General features: G+C 36.0%; 1 protein-coding gene across 1 annotated transcript in view; it reads left to right on the top strand.

Annotated features, from left to right (window-relative positions):
- Nucleotides 1-21658, top strand: part of MTHFD1L (methylenetetrahydrofolate dehydrogenase (NADP+ dependent) 1 like) — a 193368-nt gene that overhangs the window by 87119 nt on the left and 84591 nt on the right. Inside the window, exon 20 of the mRNA XM_036769181.1 lies at nucleotides 4435-4546. Within this exon, the coding sequence (XP_036625076.1) occupies nucleotides 4435-4546 (112 nt within the window). The remainder of the gene's footprint in view (nucleotides 1-4434; nucleotides 4547-21658) is intronic.

Raw genomic sequence — 21658 nt, 5'->3', positions numbered from 1 at the left:
ATTTCTTTCTCTTCTCTTTTCCCCGATTTACCATGTAATTTTAAATTGCTATATAGTTTTTAAATTACTAAGTGATTGCAATGTAATTTTTAATTAAATGGGGGTGTTAGACATCTGCATTTGATTTTAAGTAGCACTGAGATATGTGTGTATACATATGTGTGTGTATATATGTATATGCATATATTGTATATTATGTGTATACATATATAAAACCATTATGATCATAAATATAAAACCATATATAACCATTATAGCTATATATAACTACAGAGCCGTCTGGATCTATATAAAACCATTATGAGAATAGAATGAATAGAAAGTCAGGACTATTTGGATTTCAGTCCTCTTGACACATGCCATATTCACAAGCTTCTCAGTTCTTTTATCAGTTTTCTAAGATTAAAATTGCAAAGCCATTGCCGGTCTGAACTGGGAGTTGTAGAGGGAATTCCCTACATCATTGAAATCAATGTTTTGGGAGGAAAAGCTTACTTTTAAATTTAATTAGTAAATATTAAATTTGGATTCAGTCAAAAGGCCACACTTAAGGATTTAGAACGCCACATGTGACCTTAAGACCTCAGGTTCCCCACCCCTGCTTTAGTTAGTCTTTCAACCCCTATTTATATTTATTACGTGCCTATTAATTGCCAGGTAATGTTCTAAACGAAGGGAGTAAAAAGAATTCACAGTCTAACGTACTTAAACAAACCCTGGCACAGGAGTTGAAGAGGCCTCTATTCTGGGTTTTGCAATCACTTGGCTATTTTTTTTTCCCCTCTTAAGGCAGTTGAGTTAAGTGACATGCTCAGGATCACACAGCCAGTAAGTGTCTAAGGCTAGATTTGAACTCAGGTCCTCCTGACTTCAGAGCCAGTGCTCTATCCACTGCACCATCTAGCTGCCTCTCACTTTACTATTTTTAACCTTGTGTTAGTCACTTTTAAGTTCCCCAGCTTCTTCCCCTATTTCAGTGAAGGGCTAGGTAGACTTGAATTCACAGTCTGATTCTTATCTTTTGCTTCTCTTATGAGGTGTTTTGCCCTTGTAAAATATCTTTACCGATCATCCATTTGTGTCTTTTCATCCTGAAGAACAAAAAAAAAAACCTTTAGAAAAAAAAAGCAAAAATAAGTAATATAGCATGAAAAAATTGTGAAAAATCCTATAGTTATCATATAAAGGTCTTTAGAGCCAAAGGGAACTCTATAATCCAAGCGTTCATTTTATAAAGGTCTAGAAAATCTAAGTTACATGCTAAGTTAAGGTCATATATCTAGTCATGGCAAAATCAGAACTGGAACCCAGAACTCCTAACTACCAGTCTAGCATTCTCTGTATTATACCGTATCATAATATACTACCCTGGTAGTTATCTGTGAATCACATTTTATTTATTGTGCTGTAAGCTTAACATCTTGTACATATTTTATTTAACATGATGCAGCGAGGTGGCACAGTGGAGAGAGTGCCAGGACTGGAATCAGGAAGACTCCTCTTTCTGAGTTCAAATCCAGCCTCAGACACTTACTAACTGGTCGACCCTGGACAAATCACTTAACCCTGTCTGCCTCGGTTTCCTCATCTGTAAAATAAACTGGAGAAGGAAATAGCAAACCACTCCAGTGTCTTTGCCAAGAAAACCCCAAATGGGATCACGGAAAGTCAGACATGACTGAAAAAATGACTAAACTACAACTTTGTATATAGAAAATGGTGTGACAGACCCATGGGCCATGTACTTCTTGAGTTATTTTTCCAGCACTGGCAATTTGTACTGATTTTCAATTCCTCGTCACCTGGGCCCTCTTTGTTATGAGACAAGTGGTGTGACTGGGTTAAAGGTTCAGTCTGTGGCCATAGAATACTGGGTAATGTCAACTGCCATTACCAAGAATGATTGAATTAGTGACCTTGACCTGGAGATATTGGCCGATTAGGGATACTTTAAATTGCTATTTCTTTTGTTCCCAAAGATTAGAGAAGATTTGTCTGTGTAGAAATGGAATTTAATAGGAGCAAAGAGTAACATGTAGAACTTCCTGGCCCCAGTAAGTTTTACATACATTTAAATGACTTTATTGACGCCTTATTGTTACATCCCCTGAGGACGTTGGGAGGGTGAGAAGTCAATATTGAGCTTAAAGGGCCGTGATCCAGAGATGCTGATAATCTGTGTAATTTTCATTCTTAGCAATGTTTTTTTTTTGTTTTTCTTTCTTCCGGCTTTCTATTGTTTCATCATTGAAACATGTTAAGCAAAGAGCCTGTTATGGTTCATGGGAATTTTCCATCTTTCCTACTCCCGTGGCCCCTACCTCTATCCTTGTTTTCCCACTGAGTTAATGAGAGGACAGCTTGTGTTTTCACAGATGGAGCCCCTGGTTTCATGTGTTCAGGCCCTGAATAGTATTGGATCAGCTTTGTCTGTGAAGTGTAAGAATATGTTAGTGTAGATGAAATATAAGTGTAATTATGATAAAAAATGATGAGCCTAAAAGTATAGTAATGTCAAACTTGGCCCTTTGTTAGAATTCTTTTCTTTTTCCTTTACTAAGAATTAACAAAATATTTAATGAATTATTCTTTCTCTTGCTTTTGATATCTTAGTGGTTAACAAATTTCTAGCATCTTTTAGGATTAAAGCATTCTTAAGAATGTAAATTAAATAAATGATTTCTAAGTAACAAATCCAGGATGAAGTATGTAATAGTAGCCTAAAAGAAGCTTCTGAACTAGACGCAGCCAAACCCTACTTAAGAATATTTGTTGCTGGAGGTATTCTGAAGGTTCCAGCTTCTTTTGGATCAACAGATTAATTTGTTTTTGAACAAATTTTCTTTGAAATTAAACAACCACTTTTTAGGCCAACTAGAGCTCCCTGGATTTCCTCTTTCATATAAGATCTATCTAGCCTATTAGTGTCAAAAAAATTCCAATATAGCAATTAATCAAACATTTAGAATAAATTTCTTATTGTTGTTTAGTCTTCTCCCTGACTCATTTAAATTGTAGACCAAGCCTGAACTAGATAAATGTAGTTATTTAATTTTTTCAAAAATGTCAGCTTAAAACTGATTGTTATGCCCCATTCCTCCTCAGAGGGATGTGACCTGACAAGTAGATGATTTGCAAACTAGGCACACATTATTGATAAGAGAAGTAATAGTCCTAACCCAGAACTATAAACTTTCCTATTCATTAAATGTTAAGTACTCCAAAAAATACATACATCATGGAAATGGAAAATCATGGCAATCCAAAGAATGGTGAATTAAGTTCTAGGAATTAAGACCTAGTTTATATACTGGCTCCACTTTTAGCACCCATATAGAAATTACCAGAAACAAGTCCTTTAGCCCCTTGTGGCATCATGTCCTCATCTGTAATGGAAGGGTCTAACTAGATGACTTTTATGGTTCCCTTAAGCCCCTTCTCTGTATTCTTATGATAAATGAATTAACAAGCATTTATGTGCTTACTGTGTACTAGGCACCATGATAAGCACTGGGAAATAAAAAGAAAAAAGCAAAAACAATTTTTGCCATTATGAGAAACTAAATGAGCATACAATCCTTTCAATGATGTCGCAGAAACAGTGCCATTTTCTCTGACCTAAGGCTTTAATTGCACTCACCTTGTTCAAATCTAGTGAAACTATTGCTCTTGAAATATCTAAAGAATATATTATGTTGTCCCTCTTAGAGATAGCTAGATTACACAGTGGATTAGCTTGTGACCCTAGGCAAGTCATATAACCTCTGGCTGCCTCAGTTTCTTGAACTGTGAAATGAAGATGGTAATAGCGCAGGAGTAAGGATCAGATGAGGTTGTACTTGTAAAACTCTTAGCATGTTGCCTGGCACATAGTAGGTACTTACTCAATGTATGGTTCCTTCCTTCCTCTACTTGGTATATCTTAATACCTCAAAAGTGAGCAGGCCTCTTCTGTATTAATGAGGTCTTCTAACTGTAGCCCTTCTATATATACATAGTAGTATTTCACTCATATTCCAAGGGTGATATGAAGAAGTCAGATGCCATTTCTTGTGCTACCATTTTCAGATTCTTGATTCCCAGCTGAGTGTCCTCACCTTTCGCTGTGGTTTGGACTAGACCTTTTTTTAAGGTCCCTTCTAGCTCTAAATATATCCTCTGAAACTCTACTGTACTTTTTTTAAAATATATTTTCTTTTCCCCCAATTAGATTAAAACAATATTTTTAACAATTGTTTTATTTTTTTTAATTTTGAATTACAAGTTCTATCACTCCCTGCCCTCCCCCCTTCCTGAGATGTTGAGCAATCAAATATAGGTTATACAGATACAATCATGTAAAACAATTCCATACTAGTCATTTTTCTACCATTGTTTATGCTCACAACTGATATGCATTCTTATTCTTTGAATTTTATTTTTCTAATGCTATAGGGAACACCTGTGTTTGTTCATGCTGGCCCCTTCGCTAACATTGCTCATGGCAACTCTTCAGTATTGGCTGATAAAATTGCACTGAAACTGGTTGGTGGAGAAGGTTTTGTGGGTAAGTCGTTTATCTTGCCCTACATCAGGGCTGTCCAACCTTAGGTTATCTTAGCACCGCATTAAAAAGAAATAATTATTTGAGGGCCTCACCCAGAATAAAAAATACAGTACACTAATAGAAAGTGGGGGAACACACGTCATCAATATGACAGGAGAAGGTGCAAAGCACAAAAGCAAACACAAAACAACAAAGCGACAACACAACAGTATAAAGGTACGTGCATACTGACTATGTCTGCATCGTACAGGGAACACATCCCACAGATCAGTTGAAAATTCCGTGCAATATGTTCTGTCTGTAACACTGCTTAAAAACACCAAAGAAAATTAACATCAATGAGATTATTTATTAGTGGTGGAGTTAAAAAATCTAATATGCATTCCATGCAAATTATTATTTTATTTTTTCACTTATGAAACTCTGTATTATTGGAACAGCTTGAAACTAAGTTAATTCTCCCTTTTCCTATGCCCACAAGAGATTTTGATTATCCTAATGGGACAGGGTGGAGATGGAGGTATTAGTAGTAGTAGCAATAGCAGCTGCTAGCATTTATATAGCTTTTAAGGTTTGCAAGGTGCAGGTGGCCCAGAGAATAGAATGCCATGCCTGGAATCAGAAAGACTCATCTTCCTGGGTTCAAATCTGGCCTCAGACACTTACTAGCTGTGGGACCCTGGGCAAGTCATTTAACACAGTTTACCTCAGATCCTTATCTATAAAATGAGCTGTAGAAGGAAATAGCAAACCACTCCAGTATCTCAAGAATTGGACATGACCGAATGACAATTTAAGGTTTGCAAATCATTTTTATAAATATTATTTTATTTTATCAGTGACTAGTATTTGAATCCTTATGTTATCAGTCTCCAAGTTGTTTACTGCCACCCCATCTTCTTTGCCTGCAATCTCTCAGGGTTTCTGTGGACAAGTGATAAACACGGTTGGCTATGGTACCTCATTTTCACTCAGGGCTTCTATTGTCTTCACTCCCCTCTCCTATCTCATGTCATAGCAAGCCTTTTGGGAAATATAAAAGTGGCTCCCTTTTACAAAGAGACTTCCATTAAAATTACAACACTTTGTTGTTTGTATGATTTTTGCAAATGTAAATACATGATTCCTATTAGCTATATCAGCAAATGAATTAGTAGCTTTTTTCACAGCAGCTTTGTAAACAACAGTCTAATTTGGCCTGTGGACCTGTGATTCGTTAGCTCAGAAGTGAGTAATTTTCCTAGAATAGATTCAGTTTGTCAATTTTTTATTTTGGTGATAGGAAGGTCATTCACAGTCACTAGGATTTTTTTTTTTTTAAGAATTCTTGTTACAAAGAAAATCAGGCTCAGAGGATCATCTGTGATTCTACTTTTCAAAGGTCTATAATCCACTCTTTTTATGTTATTTCTGTACTAAGTTGACTCAATGAAGAAACACATTATGGTGTCTGACTGGATTGCTTTGTTTATCTTTAGTAATCATAGAACTAGCTGTCTGGGCAATGTCAGAGAATGAAAATTGGGCATTAAAGTAAAGAATTAGGATTGATATTTTAACTCCTCAAACTTCATAGAAAGTAGACTTTTTTTGTTGACAAGGCACTTTAGTTTTTGGGGCTGTATGAGTTAGAGATAGTAGTAACGGAATGATAAATGAGTTCATTTTAAATGAAAATGTCAGTGTTACTCTTTTGTGGAAAAACTTGAGTGAGGAGTGCCTAAATGACATCCTTCTCTGGCAGAATGGTATCATACTTAAATGATCCAAATTGAGTCCCACCAAATCTGCTTAAATGAAGAGACCCATTTTGATGTGGGTCCTTAGGGCATGTTTCTCTACTAATTGCCCCAAAGTATTTGCTTTGGACTCATCTCCTCTTATTGTGAGAACATCAAGGTTTATCTGCATTGAAGTTAAATTTTTAGGAGATCTAGTTGTCTGCCCTCCATGTAGTGGGTACCCTTCTAGAAAAAACTAACATGATTCAACTTGCCCTCTATTTTCATGCTGCTCTCTCAAGATGAAACTATTTTTGCACTGCAAATTCATAGATCTAAGCTCTTCCACAGGACCTAGGTGCCAAAGACTTTTATACTGCCTTTGCAGGTGGCATTTGGGTTCCTGCCGAAGTTGATTTTTTGATGTTGGAAGTAGCTGCAATTTGGAAAAGCATCTTGTGTCCTAGGAAAGCTGGTCATTGAATTCATTCTTTTTTGGACGATTCAAAATAGTTCACGAATGCCACTATGATCATATTCTGTTGGTGACCTTAAAACCCTAGGAAGATGGTGGTGTTTTGCCAAAAAAAGTGTACCAACTCTGGCAAGAAGAGTTTTCTCTCCACTGTTAGTTTTGCTGACATACACTTTAGACCCTTAGTAGTACGTGGCATGTTGATGATATGCACTGGCTAGAAACATCGTGTCTTGTCTGCACTAATTATTCCAGGATAATGGAATCGATACTCCATTTAGGCCGACAGTGGGCAGAAACCTTCTTAATTAATTAGACAGATTTCTCAGACTGAAAAAAAAGTTTTCATGGGCATTATTTTAAAGTGCTGCGGTCCACCCCAAGGACACTCTGTTTCTCTACCCAGTCAGCAGTCCACATGATAAGATAATTTTATGTTTTATTTTTTCATTACAGAGCATATATCTTTGGCATCAAACCCCAATCATGTTTTATAAAAAGGCTGACTTCAGTTTTTAGTAGTTGTTTCTACACTGACTCACATGCTTATCTCTCTTGTGCTTTCTAAAGCCTATGGACTTGAAACCTGTTTCTTTTTCTTTGTCCTTTTGAAATGTTTTCCCCTTTAACATTTCTTGAGATGCTTTTTGCAAATGAGGCACTTGAATTATTCCTACACCGATCTCTTCTTGCTCTCTCTTTTTGTCTTCTCTAGGCCACTCTCCAGCTGATGGATCTTATTCTGGGTCATTTTACAAGCTAATCAAGGCTTTGCCCTGATTTAGAATGATCCCACGACAGGTTTTTACACCATTTAGCATGTCATCTAATGACATGAGCCACAGGGCTCCTTGCCAGGCAAAAGTCATAGTAATGGTCCTTGCATACATACACATATATAAGTTCAAAATAAGACAATGAGATTATTGATTAATGGTAAATATATTTTAGGGATTTGAGTTGGAGTAGGCATCAAGCAAGGGTGATCATGGGAGTTGCAAGACCATATCAAGCAGGATTAGAGGATAATTTTTGGACTGACCTTGTCCAAGCTCACATAGCATGGTGCGGTGGAAATATTTGTAGACAAAAGATCTGAATTTGAACCTTGGCTCTATTACTTTTCTTCAACAGCTATGTGCAAGGCAACAAGCCAGGCTCTAGTTTACATTCTTCTGGAAGGTAACTACACATACAGAAGTAAATAAATGCAAAGTATATACAAAGTAATTTCAGTAAATGAGGGAGATCAGAAAAGGCTTCGTGTAGGAAGTGACAAGTTACCCATGGCTTGGAAGCTCCTTGGATTCTCTGAGGCAAAGCGGGGGAGGAGGAGCCTATACTGGACACAAGCAATAACTGTGTGACTTTGAGCAAGTTACTGTATCAGTTTCCTCACCCGTAAAAAATAAGGGTATTGGACTAGTCCATTTTTAAAGCGCCTTTCCAATTCCAAAGCTCTTACACTACAGTCTGCGATCTCAGTGCTCTTAGTTTTCAGTGTATGTTAGATAAATTTCTTGTCTGCAACAGGCTCTTTTTCCCCATTTGATTGTGACCCTACTATTATAGAACTTAAGCAATTTTCAATGAGTTCTATTTGATTGTACTGTTACTGTCAATTATGTTACTATAGTAAATATTTTATAAACATTAAAAGTAGCGTATTATAAAATGTAAACTTAATAAAACAGCTGGCATTTATGTAAGGCTTTCATAAACGTTTACATACATAATCTGGTTTCACTGACACAAAAGCCCTCTGAGGTAGATGTTGAAACTGAGGACCCAAGAGGTTAATTGGTTTGCTGTGACCACAGAATTAACAAGTATGAAAAGCATGATACGAACCCAAATCTCTCCTGATTCTAAGCCCAAGGTTCTTTCTGTCCTATTCATCTACTTGTTGTCAGGGGTTTTTCTCCCTTCTAAAGTAAAGTTTTATTTCCATGCTAATATTTTCTCTAATAAAATGTGAAATTGCAGGTGTTTCTCCAAGGAATCTCATTTTCTATATCTTCTCTTCCTTAGACTCTGGGCTAATTACTACTACTAGTTCCGCTGTCTCTTCTCCATTTCTATTTTTTCATCCCTATGAAATCTTTAATATTTTACCAAAATGTTTCTTTAGTGTGAGGAAATCAGACCAAAGTAAACATGGTTATTTTTTCATCCACTCTGAAAAGACTAGCATAAAATAATCATCTAGCTCTCTGCCCTGTATTTCACTCAACCCTCACTTCTCTCTCCTTTTCCAGGATTTTTAAAATTCAGAGCTCTGCCTGGACCTCATTTTTGTTCTCCAGTAGTTCCAAATTGATTCCTTGGTTAACTTTATTAGTAATTAAATCAGGATAGTAGATGACAGGGTATTTGAAGAGCCTGGCAGTCATATGCACCATTCAGGAAATAAAACACCTAATGTTAATAATGATTTTTCTTTCAGCCTACAGAACCACTAATGAAGGAATCTGCTTTTCCCACCAGTCCTGATTTCAGAGGTTCTTATGCCCACCTTTGAAATTTATCACCTTTATGAGCCTATCCTCATTTCCTCTTCATCTGCTCCCCCATTCTTCACAAGGTTCAGCCTTCTTTTCAGTTTATTTGCAGGCTGTTTTATACAATAGCCTGTCTCTTCCCATCTCTCACTTCAGAGTTCTCTCTTTTCGTACAGACAGTTCAGAAAACTGTCATCTGTATTGTAACTGCTTAGTGCCTTGTAAATGTTTAGTGAATTGAATTCAGTGAAGCTTTTTAAAGATGATAATATCTTACATCTACATGGAATTCTGCATTTTTCAGCTTAATCCTTATAATAGTCTTGTGAGGCAGATAGAAGATAGATTTTACAGAAAAGGAGACTGAAGCTCATAGAGCTTGAATGATGGAAGATTGTAAGATCAGAAATTTAGAGATGGGAGGGACCTCAGAGGCCATCTAGTACTAACCCGCTGAGACTTAAGGGCCTCCACTCCTCAGAGAAAACTCTGAGGTTTTCTAATTCTAGTCCCATGTTCGCCCCATAGATTCTGCTTTCATGATAGATATTCAAGTCCCAGCTCCAAGGAAGTGACAAGGAGACCTTAAATTGCTGCAGTCCAGGAAGCCAGAGTTGACATAAGTTAATCGGTGAAGATACTCCATTCATTTTGTCTCAAGGATCAACACGTAGTAGCACTGATTTGGGTAATTTGCTGCAGGTTTACAACACTGGGATCTAGATAGTTATTAGATAATACTTGTATACTGAGGGCAGATACAGAATTTGAGATTTGAAGGGGAACTTAGAACCCTGCAGAAAAGGAATGAATGCCCACTAAAGTGTACCAGACAAAGTGGTCCTCCAGCCCTGCTGGAAGACATTTAAGAAGGAAGCTCCAGCCCTTAGGAGGTTTTCCTGACTTCAAGCCTAAAGTGGCCTCATTAAAGCTTGTACCACTTGCTGCTTGTTCTACCTTCCGGGGGTCAGTCAGAACAAATGTAGTTCGCTTCTCCACTTTGTAAATCTTCAGATATTTGAAGGCAGTTATCAGATATCTTTCTTCTTGATCTTTCTTCGCCTGTCTTCTCTTCTCCAGGCTAAAATGTCCAGTTCCTTCAGCCACATCTTCATACAGCATGAACTCAGTGTCCTTTGGTATTCAGATTACCCAGTTCTGTACATTTTATATTAGACCATGGTGCCCAGAACTGAACAAAATACTTCAGATAAGTTCTGATCAGGATATTGTAGAACTAACACATCCCTTTTCCTGTAAGTTTTCCCTTTCTCCCCGAAATCACAGTAGCCTTTTTGTTCCACTGGCCTTTCCTCCCAAAGAGAATCCCTTTGGTGGATTAATGATCAATGGATACCAGAATGTTTAGATTTTTTTTTCATTGAAATTCAGGTCTTGTCCTGTGATTTCATTGTTCTAGAGAGGTTTTAGTGTAGAACCCCCCTGCACTGCTTCCACCAGTGTAGATTGGCTACAAGAACTTCAGAAGTCTAATATTGCTGTCAGTAAAAGATTATTCTTAAATATCCTCTTTTGAAGGGAAATCTTACTTTATAAAATGTGACCACTAATATTATAGGAGCTTTTCATTTTTGTCTGGTGATCCTATGTTCTGTTTGGCAGGTGTTCGCAGACCGTGTCATTGTGAACATCTTCCTTTGGCATGCATCCATCCTTAATCCATTGAAGTGAAGTTAAAATTTCGGCCGCTTGTCATGAAAAATTGGTTCACTAGTCAGATTCCATTCTTCTGAAATAGATTGAATTAGATGTTTATCATGTCTGCTCTTTGCAAGCCACTGTGCTTTTGACCTAAAAGTTTACATGTTCCTTCATTTAGCATGTTCCTTCAATTCCTCTTCTAAAATCATGGAGCCTTTTTGCTAAAAGGTGTCTTAAAATCTGCAGTCAGACTTTTGGGACAGCCTCTACACAGTGGATGTTGGTATACTGGGGTTAGTGCATTTGATAAGAAAATAGAGATTCAACTCTCACTGTGTTTACAGTATGAGGTTAATTAAAGGTGTTTTGTCAATAGAGAGCTTTTATTATTCAAGCCAAATTTGGTAAAGTTCCTAATTTGACCTTGGTTTAGCAAAAAAAGGAAAATCAAATATCCATTGCAGTCACTTTATACCTTGCAGAATTGTTTTTAAGGGGAAAATGCATGACAGTATCTGCCATCCTCTCTGACTTCCATTAAATCCCAACTAAAATCCTGCCTTCTACAGGAAGCAACCATCCCCCTCTTAGTTCTAGTGTTTTCCTTCTGTTAATTATTTCCTATTTTTCCTGTATATAGGTTGCTTTGTATATATTTGTTTTCATATTGTCTCCCCCATTAGATTGTAAGAACCTTAAGGGCAGGGACTGCTTTTTTGCATCCTCAGCACTTAGCACAGTGCTTGGCACATGCTGCTGCTGCTGCCGCCGCCGCTGCTGCTGTTGTTACTGTTGTTCAGTTCAGTCATGTCCAACTGTAGGTGACCCTACAATTGTCTGTACATTTGTCTGATACTGGAGTCTTTGCTATTCACACAGGAAGTGCTTAGTAAATGTTTATTGTTGATTGATTGATTCTTTGTAAGTCTCCTTTCCAAGTCAGGTTTAGCCATTATGAAAAAATCTTTTAGATTCTGCATGACAGATTGCACTGTAAGAACTTAAATATTATAAGATGTTAAAATGCATTGTAGTGTGAGCAAGAGAATTCAGTCTTACAAAAAGTATGTGATGTTGCTCATTGCCCCCAGTGCAAATAATCTATTATGTGTTTTGGCTCTTAGATGAGATTCTCATATCACAGTCATAGAAATTTAAGATTTACTATAAATATAAAATCCTCAACTAGAAATAGATTGTTTTAAGCTGTGTAACTATCAGTTGGAGCTCTTATCAAGGTAAATATATTGAAGTGTCTGTTAAGTGATTCAACTAGTATAAAGGGTATTTGATTTTAAAGGCTTAAATGTTTATAGGTCGTAATAAAATGGTGTCTAACATAGGCTTGTAAACCACTCCACAAATTTGTAAGGGTATAGTGTGTACTCAATGACTAATATCCCCTAGACTTTTTTCTTGTTATAAAAAACTTAAACTCTACCCCCATCCTCATTCCTAGGAGCCTGCCTTTCCCAAATAAGGAGCTACATACAGCTTTGTGTTTTAGTTAAGATTTCTTTTGGCACCAGCAGAATGGATGATATGTTAAATATGTATGTTGAATTCAAGGGCCCATATGTTTTTACTTTTTTCTTTAATGCCATGGCAAAGATTCTATGCATTGTTCTCTTGAAGTTTAGATTTCTTAGTTTCTTCCCACTACACTGTCTTCCAGTCTTAAGAGAGAAATGCAGATGACTACAACAGTACCATAACATAAAGTCTTCAACAAATTTCTGTATTTTGTTTTTCACCATGAATTTTAATTCCCAGGAAAAGGGCTCTTTTTATAGGCACAAGAAAAAAGTCTCCATTACAAGGTTGTACTAGATTTGGTAACTGCTGCAATCCCTGTTTCAGTGGCCTGCTAGACTCGTAGACAGGGACCAGTACATTACAACTGGACAGGGCTTCAGTTGTAATTCCTTTTGTGATACCACTGAAATCTGGCCCTTTGTGGAGAGGATTTCACAGTCCTCAAGTAAAAAAACTAATGTTCCTTATTTTAGGATCAATCTAGACATTTAGGGCAGCAAAAGTGGTGCAGTTGTTAGAGGGCTGGGCATGAAATCAGGAAGATGAGTCTTCCTGAGTTCAAATCTGGCCTCAGATACTCTGTGACCCTGGGCAGGTCACTTAATCCTGTTTGCCTCAGGTCCCCATCTGTAAAATGAGCTGGAGAAGGAAAATGGAAAACCAGTCCAGTATCTTTGCCAAGAAAACTCCAAATGGGGTCACAAAGAGTCAGATTAGACTGAAAAACAACACAACAAAAACAGAGTAAGAGTTAGAGTTAGAAGGGACTTTGATGCCCCTTCTTAAAAATTGGCTAAAACTTTCTTAAAGCAAATCCTATTTCAAACACATTAGCTCCCCATTTAAAAGAACACCGTAATTAATTCTTTAAAACTGCAAGAAAACTTTTAAATAGCCTTTATTCAATACCTACTATGTTCCAACCCTGGGAATTCAAAGACACCCTTCCCCCAAAAAATAATGCTTTTTTCTTCAAGGAGCAAATGTAGAAATGGAGGAGGGGGCGGGGAACTGCATCTCCAAAATATATGCCAAGTAATGAAAACTAATTTGGAGTTGGCAGTGGCACTTGAGCTGAGTCTTCAAAAGAGCTGGAAATTTCAAGAGGTATAGGCATAGGTGAATTGATCATTGAAACTCCTTGAGGAAGAGAGGGAGGGAAGGAAATCTATACAAAAGAGGTCACATACATCTTTTTTTCTTTGTAAACAAAGCATATAAAAAATAGTTTTACATTTTATTAGGAGGCTGTGAGTTCAAATCCTGGAACTGACAGAGGCCACTTATCTGAACTAGAGCAAATCACTTACCTCTGGTCCTCAGTTTCCTCATCTGTAAATCAGAATGTTGGACTAGATGACCCCCACGGTCAATTCTAATGCTAAATCTGTAGTATTTATGAACTTTAATTACTGCACTGTTTAATAGTATAGAGGAACACTTTGCCAGCCTCCTTCCCCCAAAATATTGGTGTTCAAGCCAACATAAAATTGCTTCATATTGTTCTGCTTTGTGAGTTTTCTTCTCTAGTTTTTTAGTTTCCTTTTTCTTCCCATGATAAGCTCTCCTTTCTTGCTGTTGTCAGTTTCCCTGCCCAAATTTGTTGCTTCTGTTTTGCCGCTGGCTGAGAAACCAGATAACCAAGTCTGTCAGAATTGTGTAAAGAGTATATATAGGTCCTGTGTAAGGGCCTAAGGGGCTCTCCCATGAGCTTTATATTTAGTACATGGACGTGTTAGATTTTCAGTTAACTCCTTTGGTATGTGAAACTGAGGATGATATTGACCTATTCAATTCAAATTCGCTGGGAATTTGAGAGAACACTTTTAAAATAAAAGTGCTGTTTAAGACTCACAGTGTTAATGGCAACTGTATTTAGTCAAATACCTTTCTTTTACCTAAGTGCCATCATTGTCACTGAATAAGTTTCTAAATGTCCTTAAAAATATGGCAAAATTTTAACTACTCTTGAGAATTTTCAACATGCTTCATCTTAAAAAAAAAAGGAACTATTAAAGTGTATGTCTTGTGTTTCTGTTCTCTAATGCTTGTATCTAGAATAATCTTCTTAATGGTTTCTATAAAAAACTACCTCTGGAGCCAGCCAGTTGAACTTTTGGATAGTTAATATTTTAGGAAGATTTCCCTTATATGAAACTAAAATCTTCTCTGTTATTCTTTATCTGTTTCCCCTAGTTCTGCCTTTTGAGACAGACCAACCAAATCTAATCCTTTTTTTTAAAAAAATAAGATTGTCTTTGAAATATTTAATTTTCTGCAATAGTCCCTTTACGTTTTCTTGTATATCATGCTAAGTTCTATATGTCGCATTCCGAGTTCTTCCAACCATTCTTTATATGGCATAGCGTGCAGGATGCCCACCATCATTATCAACTTTCTCAGTTCACATTCTTCCCCCTTGTCAATAGCGTTTTATTAGTAATACTAATAATGCAACAGAATCCTCTAGTTGTGGTCTAATCTAATCACAATTCAGCAAGACACATCTCCTTCATTCTGGATACTCTTATTCTATTCATGCAGTCTAAAATTCCATTAAGTCATTAAGATGGTAACCCCCAGACCTTTATATCACTTGGTCACTAGAGATGCTTTCCCCATCCCATCTCATGAAGTAGATTTTCTTGGACCCAAATATACAACTTACATTTATCCCTTTAAAATACTATGCCATTAAATTTGGCCCGTCATCTCTCATCCAAGTTAGCAAACTAGTCTTGCTTCGTATCATCAGTGTGCCATCTAGACATTCTTTGTTCTAGTTATTAATATGTTGACTAGAATAAGGTAAAGAACAGATTCTTGGAATAATCATTCATGATCATTGTTAAAACAAGTTAAAACTTGAGAATTAAATCCACAGAGTTATGATTTTAAAAAATTTAAATTTCAACCTTCACTACGTAGTTTTCTTTTTATTCATATTTTTCATGACTGGTACTCTCGTCTCTTGCTTATGCAACTATTTAGATATCATTTCCCCAAATTCTAAATATTTTGGTTGGCCATATGTTAAAGGAAAAAAATTTAAATTGTATTGCTTTTTCAATTTTTCATCAATGAGCAGCATCAGAATAATGATTTGTCATCCTTAATCAAAGATCTTAATAGTATGATGTTACAGCTGAGACTTACAGTTAAGGGCTATCATTAACCAAAGAAGTGGAATACACAGTGTTTCTTTTTATGACATCTCTGATTGGTTCATTCAGATGTAGATGTAGATTCAGACACATAGCACTTCCAAGAACCAAACACCACTATTCCTCCATGTTTTCCTGTAAAAATGCCACTATGCCTCCTCTCACCCCCAAATATAAATTGTTTTAAATGATGTGTAACCACTAAATGGACAAGGGATATCAGTAAACATAAAAAGACATGATTAATATTTTGAATGAGTCATAGTTACCAATGAACTATAGTCATAAGATAGATATTTCCCTTGTAGTGATTGATGTCCTGAGCAATCCTCACTCTTCTCTTGCCCTTGTTCCCAATGGCAGGTGTGGGCAGAATAGCTTATATAAGAGTTTGGTGCTGTATATGACTATGGAATAGTTTTTATCTGTTCAAACTGAGCTGAGGAAACTGAAATAACAACAGCAACATTTCTTAATTGAATAATAATAATTTACTTCTTAGTACTTTTATTTTCCCTTCTGTATATTTTAATATATGTGTGCATAGATATTTACAGTATAATAAGCTGACCTTCATTGTCCTAAAAGAAAGTCATAATACTTTAAACTTTAACTAGAAAAAAAGTCAAAATTTTGTCATTTTACATGAGTAAACTAAGACCTTTCCCAGATAATCTGTTGCATATTAGTATTGTGTGTGTGTTTTGTTTTGTTTTTTAATCTGGGCTCTACTGGAACAGAATGTTGGATACATTGCCAGATGCAATCACTATATCAGTTATTTTTTCTTAATTGTGTTTCAAGAAGAACTTGGTGCCCTTAAGGAGTCTGGGGAAGAGGGAGTATATTAAAAATGACTATAACAAATATATTAAATATTAATTAATTAAATATATTAAATATTAAATATATATTATATAAAATATAATAAAATAATAAAAGCAAAAGGCATTCATTAAACATTTTTGAAATATTCTTTGTTTCATAGAACTGTAACATTTTGTTGGCAATGTTTAATACTTATTTTAATGTTTTAATTCTAATATATAATTAAATATTTATCTATAATTTGTTTTAATTTTTATATTAATTTTACTATATTTAAAATATGAAGAGTTACAAAGAATATCTTCACTTCATCATTGGTTGGTACCCACCAATGAAATTTAAAGTGAAATGTAATTGTTTGAGGTATTTTAACTGAAAATCTTCTGCTTTCTTAGAAATAACTATTGGCATTCATGTATGTGTGTGTGCATACACACACACACACACACACACACACACTACAGACAAGGCTTTAAAGGTTGCTCCTTCTGGTGACATGTTATAGTTTGAACAATAGACAGACTTCATCTACTTGGTTTTTCCTGTGTGGTTGGTGATTATGCTAAGCTCTTGACTAGTTCTGGATCTCTTCTGGGAAGTTTCAGAGATAAGGTGCAGTTCTTACAGTTTTCGATGCATTATCTCAGTAATTTCTGCTTGCCTTAAACACTTGATACCCTTCAAGAAGATTACTGGGCAAAAATAAAAGAACTTGCAAGAAAAAACATGAGTCACTGATGTCTATTTTAGGTCTGTTTTACAGAATGACTCTGTGGAATTTTTTTTTATCCTTATATAAAGGTAACTCTGTACTATAGAGCAGACTTGAAATGTATTTCAGGATATCTATATTTTTTCCCCCTTGCAAAGCTCAGTGGTGTGTAGGCAGATGGAGGATCACACAGTTACAGAATTGGAAGGAGCTTAGTACAACCTCTTTTATTTTACAGATAGATGGATGAATTGTCTAAGGCCACACAGCCTCTCAGTGGCACAGTTTAGAATTAGGGCACTAACCCTTGATTCCTTTTTTTTTTTCAATTAATTTATTTTTGGTTTATGGACTAAAACAAGCATTTCCATAACACAGTATAATAAAAAAGATGATTGCACACGAAACTGCAAATACACTATGTGCTGCTTGCTATTCCTTTTAAATATACATTATCATGTAAATTTCTTTTTTTTTTCTTCCCCCCACCCTATAGATGGACACCATTAGACACATTGTGTGTGTGTGTGTGTGTGTGTGTGTGTGTGTGTGTGTGTGTGTATAAAATTATTCTATACACACTTCTATTTATCAATTTTTTCTCTGGATGCAGAGAGCATCTTTTTCATATGTCTTTTATAGTTAATTTGGGTATTTATAATGGTCAAAATAACTTAATTGCTCAAAGTCCCTAAAACAATATCGCTGTTACTGTATACAGTGTTCTCTTGATTCTGCTCATTTCACTCTTTGTTACTTCATGCAAGTCTTTCCATGTCTTTTCCAAGATCATTGAGCTCATCATTTCTTATAGCACAATAGTATTCTACCACAATCATATACCACAACTTGTTCAGCCATTCCCCAATTGGTGACCCACCCTTGACCCCATTGCCCAGTGCTTTCCAACATAATGCAGCATTGCTTTTCATAGACCATGTTGCATCTTCTTCAAAGGATGTTCACACTGTGCTTAGAGGAATAACGAACATATTTATCTGGGATACCCACTAAATGACCATATAATATTAGATCAATGATTAGTTTTTAAAATTCATCAAGAAATAATGGAAATGATCAGATTGTTCTGTTTAATAGCTGAGGAATCTTTTCATCTTCCCCATTTGGTTTTTTCCCATTATTTGGTGGAACACCATCAAGGCCATCTTTTTTCTACCTTATTTCCCTCTTCTTGGAAATCTCCAAAACTCTGTTCTACATTGCTTTATTTGGTCACATATTCTAGACTTTTAGATCCCTTCAGTCTAACTTAAAATGCTATCTAACTGCTACAGTATACATCACATTCAGTTTAGGGCTTTTCTGACTGGATGACTTCAATAATTTTTTTAAGAGTTCATTTATTTATTTGAGACCATTTTGATTTATTATTAATTATTTTTGGAGTTCTTTTCTTTTTAAATTTTGTGTTCCAAATTTTCTCTCTCCTTTCTATTCCCTCCCATACCCACTGAGAAGGCAAGCAATATGATATCAATTATACATGTGAAGTCATGCAAAAACATATTTCCATGTTAGCTGTATTTAAAAAAAAGTGAAGAAAGAGGGAAAATTATACTTCGATTTGCACTCAGAGACTTCACCGACTTTCTGAGCAGGTCTGTGTATGGCCACAAGAACACAGAAATCTTAGTTGACATTTATATGGCATTTTTAGATTATAATGCACTTTGCTCACAGCAACTCTGTATACAAAATACTACAATGAATATAGCTATTTTACAGATGAGGAAACTAAGGCTTCAGTTTCTAAAAGAGACTGGTCACAAAGTGTCAAAGTCAGGATTTAAATGGAAATTTACATTACTACCTTATATTTGAAGTTTTTCCTGATTTTCCCCAGAATACCCCTTCTTACCCCCAGCTATTATTGCCTTAGTCAAGGGTATATATTTTCTATCTAGTTATAGTGTCCGTGTTGTCTCCTTCAATGGAATAGAATGTCTTTAACGGTAGGGACTGCTTTCATGTTTGTCTTTATATCCCCAGTGCCTAACACATAGTAAATGTTTGTTGATTAACCAATTGAAGTCTCCTGACTCCAAGTCTAGTAGTTTTTCCACAACACCTTGCCTTAAAGAATTTCACAATTGTCTTAAATAGGATGTTACTTTCACCTTCTCCCCCAAGTTTTAGGCTTTCCCTTTGATCCATTATTGAAATTCGGTAAATGAGAAAGGTCTAATTTCATTTTATAATTTGAGGTCATCTGCACAGTTTTGCTGGAGAATAAAGGTCCTTAGGTATTTAGATGCATTTCTCACCATTATCCTGATTTTGTGTCATTATACACTTAAGGGAACAAGTGTCACAGATGTACTGGAGCCAGCTCAGAGATCCAATTGTTAAATTTTATTTTCAGGATGAGAGCATTTATATTTAAGAAATAAGCAATGCCTGTCAGGTCTTGAGATATTGTTTTATTGATTGTCTAGACTTGAGAAATTATTAGTAATGCATAGTATATTTAAAATTGTGTGAACACATTGTCTCTCTCTCTCCTTGTTAAACTTTTACCATCACATCCCTGGGCTTATCCCACATGAGCATTGAAATCCTTAAGCCTTAGCTAAAATTTGGTACACAGTCAAAAATTTGCTTGGATACCAAGAACATTAACAACATGGTACAAATAATAATTTTGTCTACAGTCAGATCAACAATATCTGGAAAACTAGTGAATGAATTTGTAACAGCTGAATTTTATGAAAGAAGTCAAATATTATTTATATTTTATTTTTATTATCATTTTCCAGAATTGTTCACTGAAATTTTTTAGCATTTTAAAAAATGAAATTATTAGTAATGGAAAATCTTCCATGCTAGTATTATGGCATAAAATTATTTGGTTTTAATGGAGGGTATTTTGTGCTCCCTGCATTTTTACTCCTGTTGGGGGAGTATGGTATACACAGCAAAGAAATATGTTATTTCCCTGCCTGTCCTCCCATCCACATCTTCTTTGTGAAGAAAGGCACAACCATACTGTTAGTCCATCTGTGAATTATCCTGGAAAATAATTTGGAATTATGTCAGAAAAGTCACTAACCTCTTCATACATGCCTTTTGACCTAGTGATCCCATTGCTAGGAATAAATGCCTTGGAGTTCAAAGATTAAACAGGTCCAAAGGACTTAGAGCAGCACTTTCCATGACAGCAACATAGAAAAAGATAGAAAAATAGAAATAGAAAAAAAGAGAATTAGTACCCATTTATTGGGGAATAGCTAAAGAAATTATGGTATGTAAATATATAATGGCATATTACTGTGCTGTAAGGTGCTGAAAATGGAGAATTCAGTGAAACATGGGAGGACTTCAATGAACTTAAAGAATCACATAAGCAAAACCAGAAGAACATTGTACACAGTCACTACAATAATGTAAGCAAAAAGTTTTGTAGCTAGTGTGACCCAGACCCACCACATTGCTGCTAATGTGGCAGCACCTGTGTACAGCTCCTCCCCGACCTGCTCCCAAGGTATGTCAGTCATCTGCTATATCATATCACTCCAGAACACCTCTCCTCCAATCACCCTCCCTTACGTGCATTCTTTTCTCCTTTCTCTCTTTACAACCTCCCCACCTCCCACTCTGTCCACCTTTTCTTTGCCACTTTTGCAGCTGTGTTCTCTGACCCCCATCTCTCATTTCTTTTCAGTCTGTGTTTCTTCCCTGTTCCAGCCTTGCCTTTTAATTATTCCACCAAGCAGCAGCTACCCAGCACTACAAGGAGTGATGGGATGGCTGGAGAACTTCAAGCTCCTATATGTTTGATTGCAGCATAAATTCTATTTATAGGACTATAAAAATCATTTTTTGAGAATTGAACTAGAATACATTTAAATTACCCACATTAAAAAGCTATATGGAGATGGTTCTGAAGACTTAATTTATATGAGATAAGTTCCTGTGGTCTTTTGTTTCAGAATGCCTATAATTAGTCACAGAAAGTAGAACAGGCTATGGGTAAATTCTTGTGTTTCTATTCTTTAAAGTAACTTCTTGGGATATCCCCTCTGTGGCCAAAAAATTACAAATTACCACATTAAATTTGCATGTCTGGCAGTCATGATATTAGTGATATTAACACCAACACAATTTTCCTGAGTTTCCTTTCATTTTGGTGTGTTTTCTGATATATGTGCCCCAGCAGGTCAGGCATGCCTTTGGTAGAGGGACTTTTACGTGCACATGCTGTGAAAATAGAAGCATTAAGGCATTCCAGGAACCTGAAAGGGGCTGGGCTACAAGTATAAACCCCCAAAACAAAGAAAACTTTCAGTTTTCTAAGAAGTTTAATAGATCCAAGTTTAGATGCAACTGGCAAGGAGCTCCAGAATTTAAAATAGCCAAACATCTGGTTTGTTCTTTCTTCCTCACAGCTTTTGTAATGACCCTGACTTTTCAATGTAGATAAGTTAATGATTCATCCTGCTTTACTTTGGCTGCTGCCTCCCCCCTACTAGTCATTGGGGAAAAAGAAAAAAAA

Source organism: Trichosurus vulpecula, chromosome 7 (assembly GCF_011100635.1).
Source record: "Trichosurus vulpecula isolate mTriVul1 chromosome 7, mTriVul1.pri, whole genome shotgun sequence".
In the NCBI taxonomy this organism is placed as follows: Eukaryota; Metazoa; Chordata; class Mammalia; order Diprotodontia; family Phalangeridae; genus Trichosurus; species Trichosurus vulpecula.
This window is presented reverse-complemented; position numbering and strand designations above follow the sequence as displayed.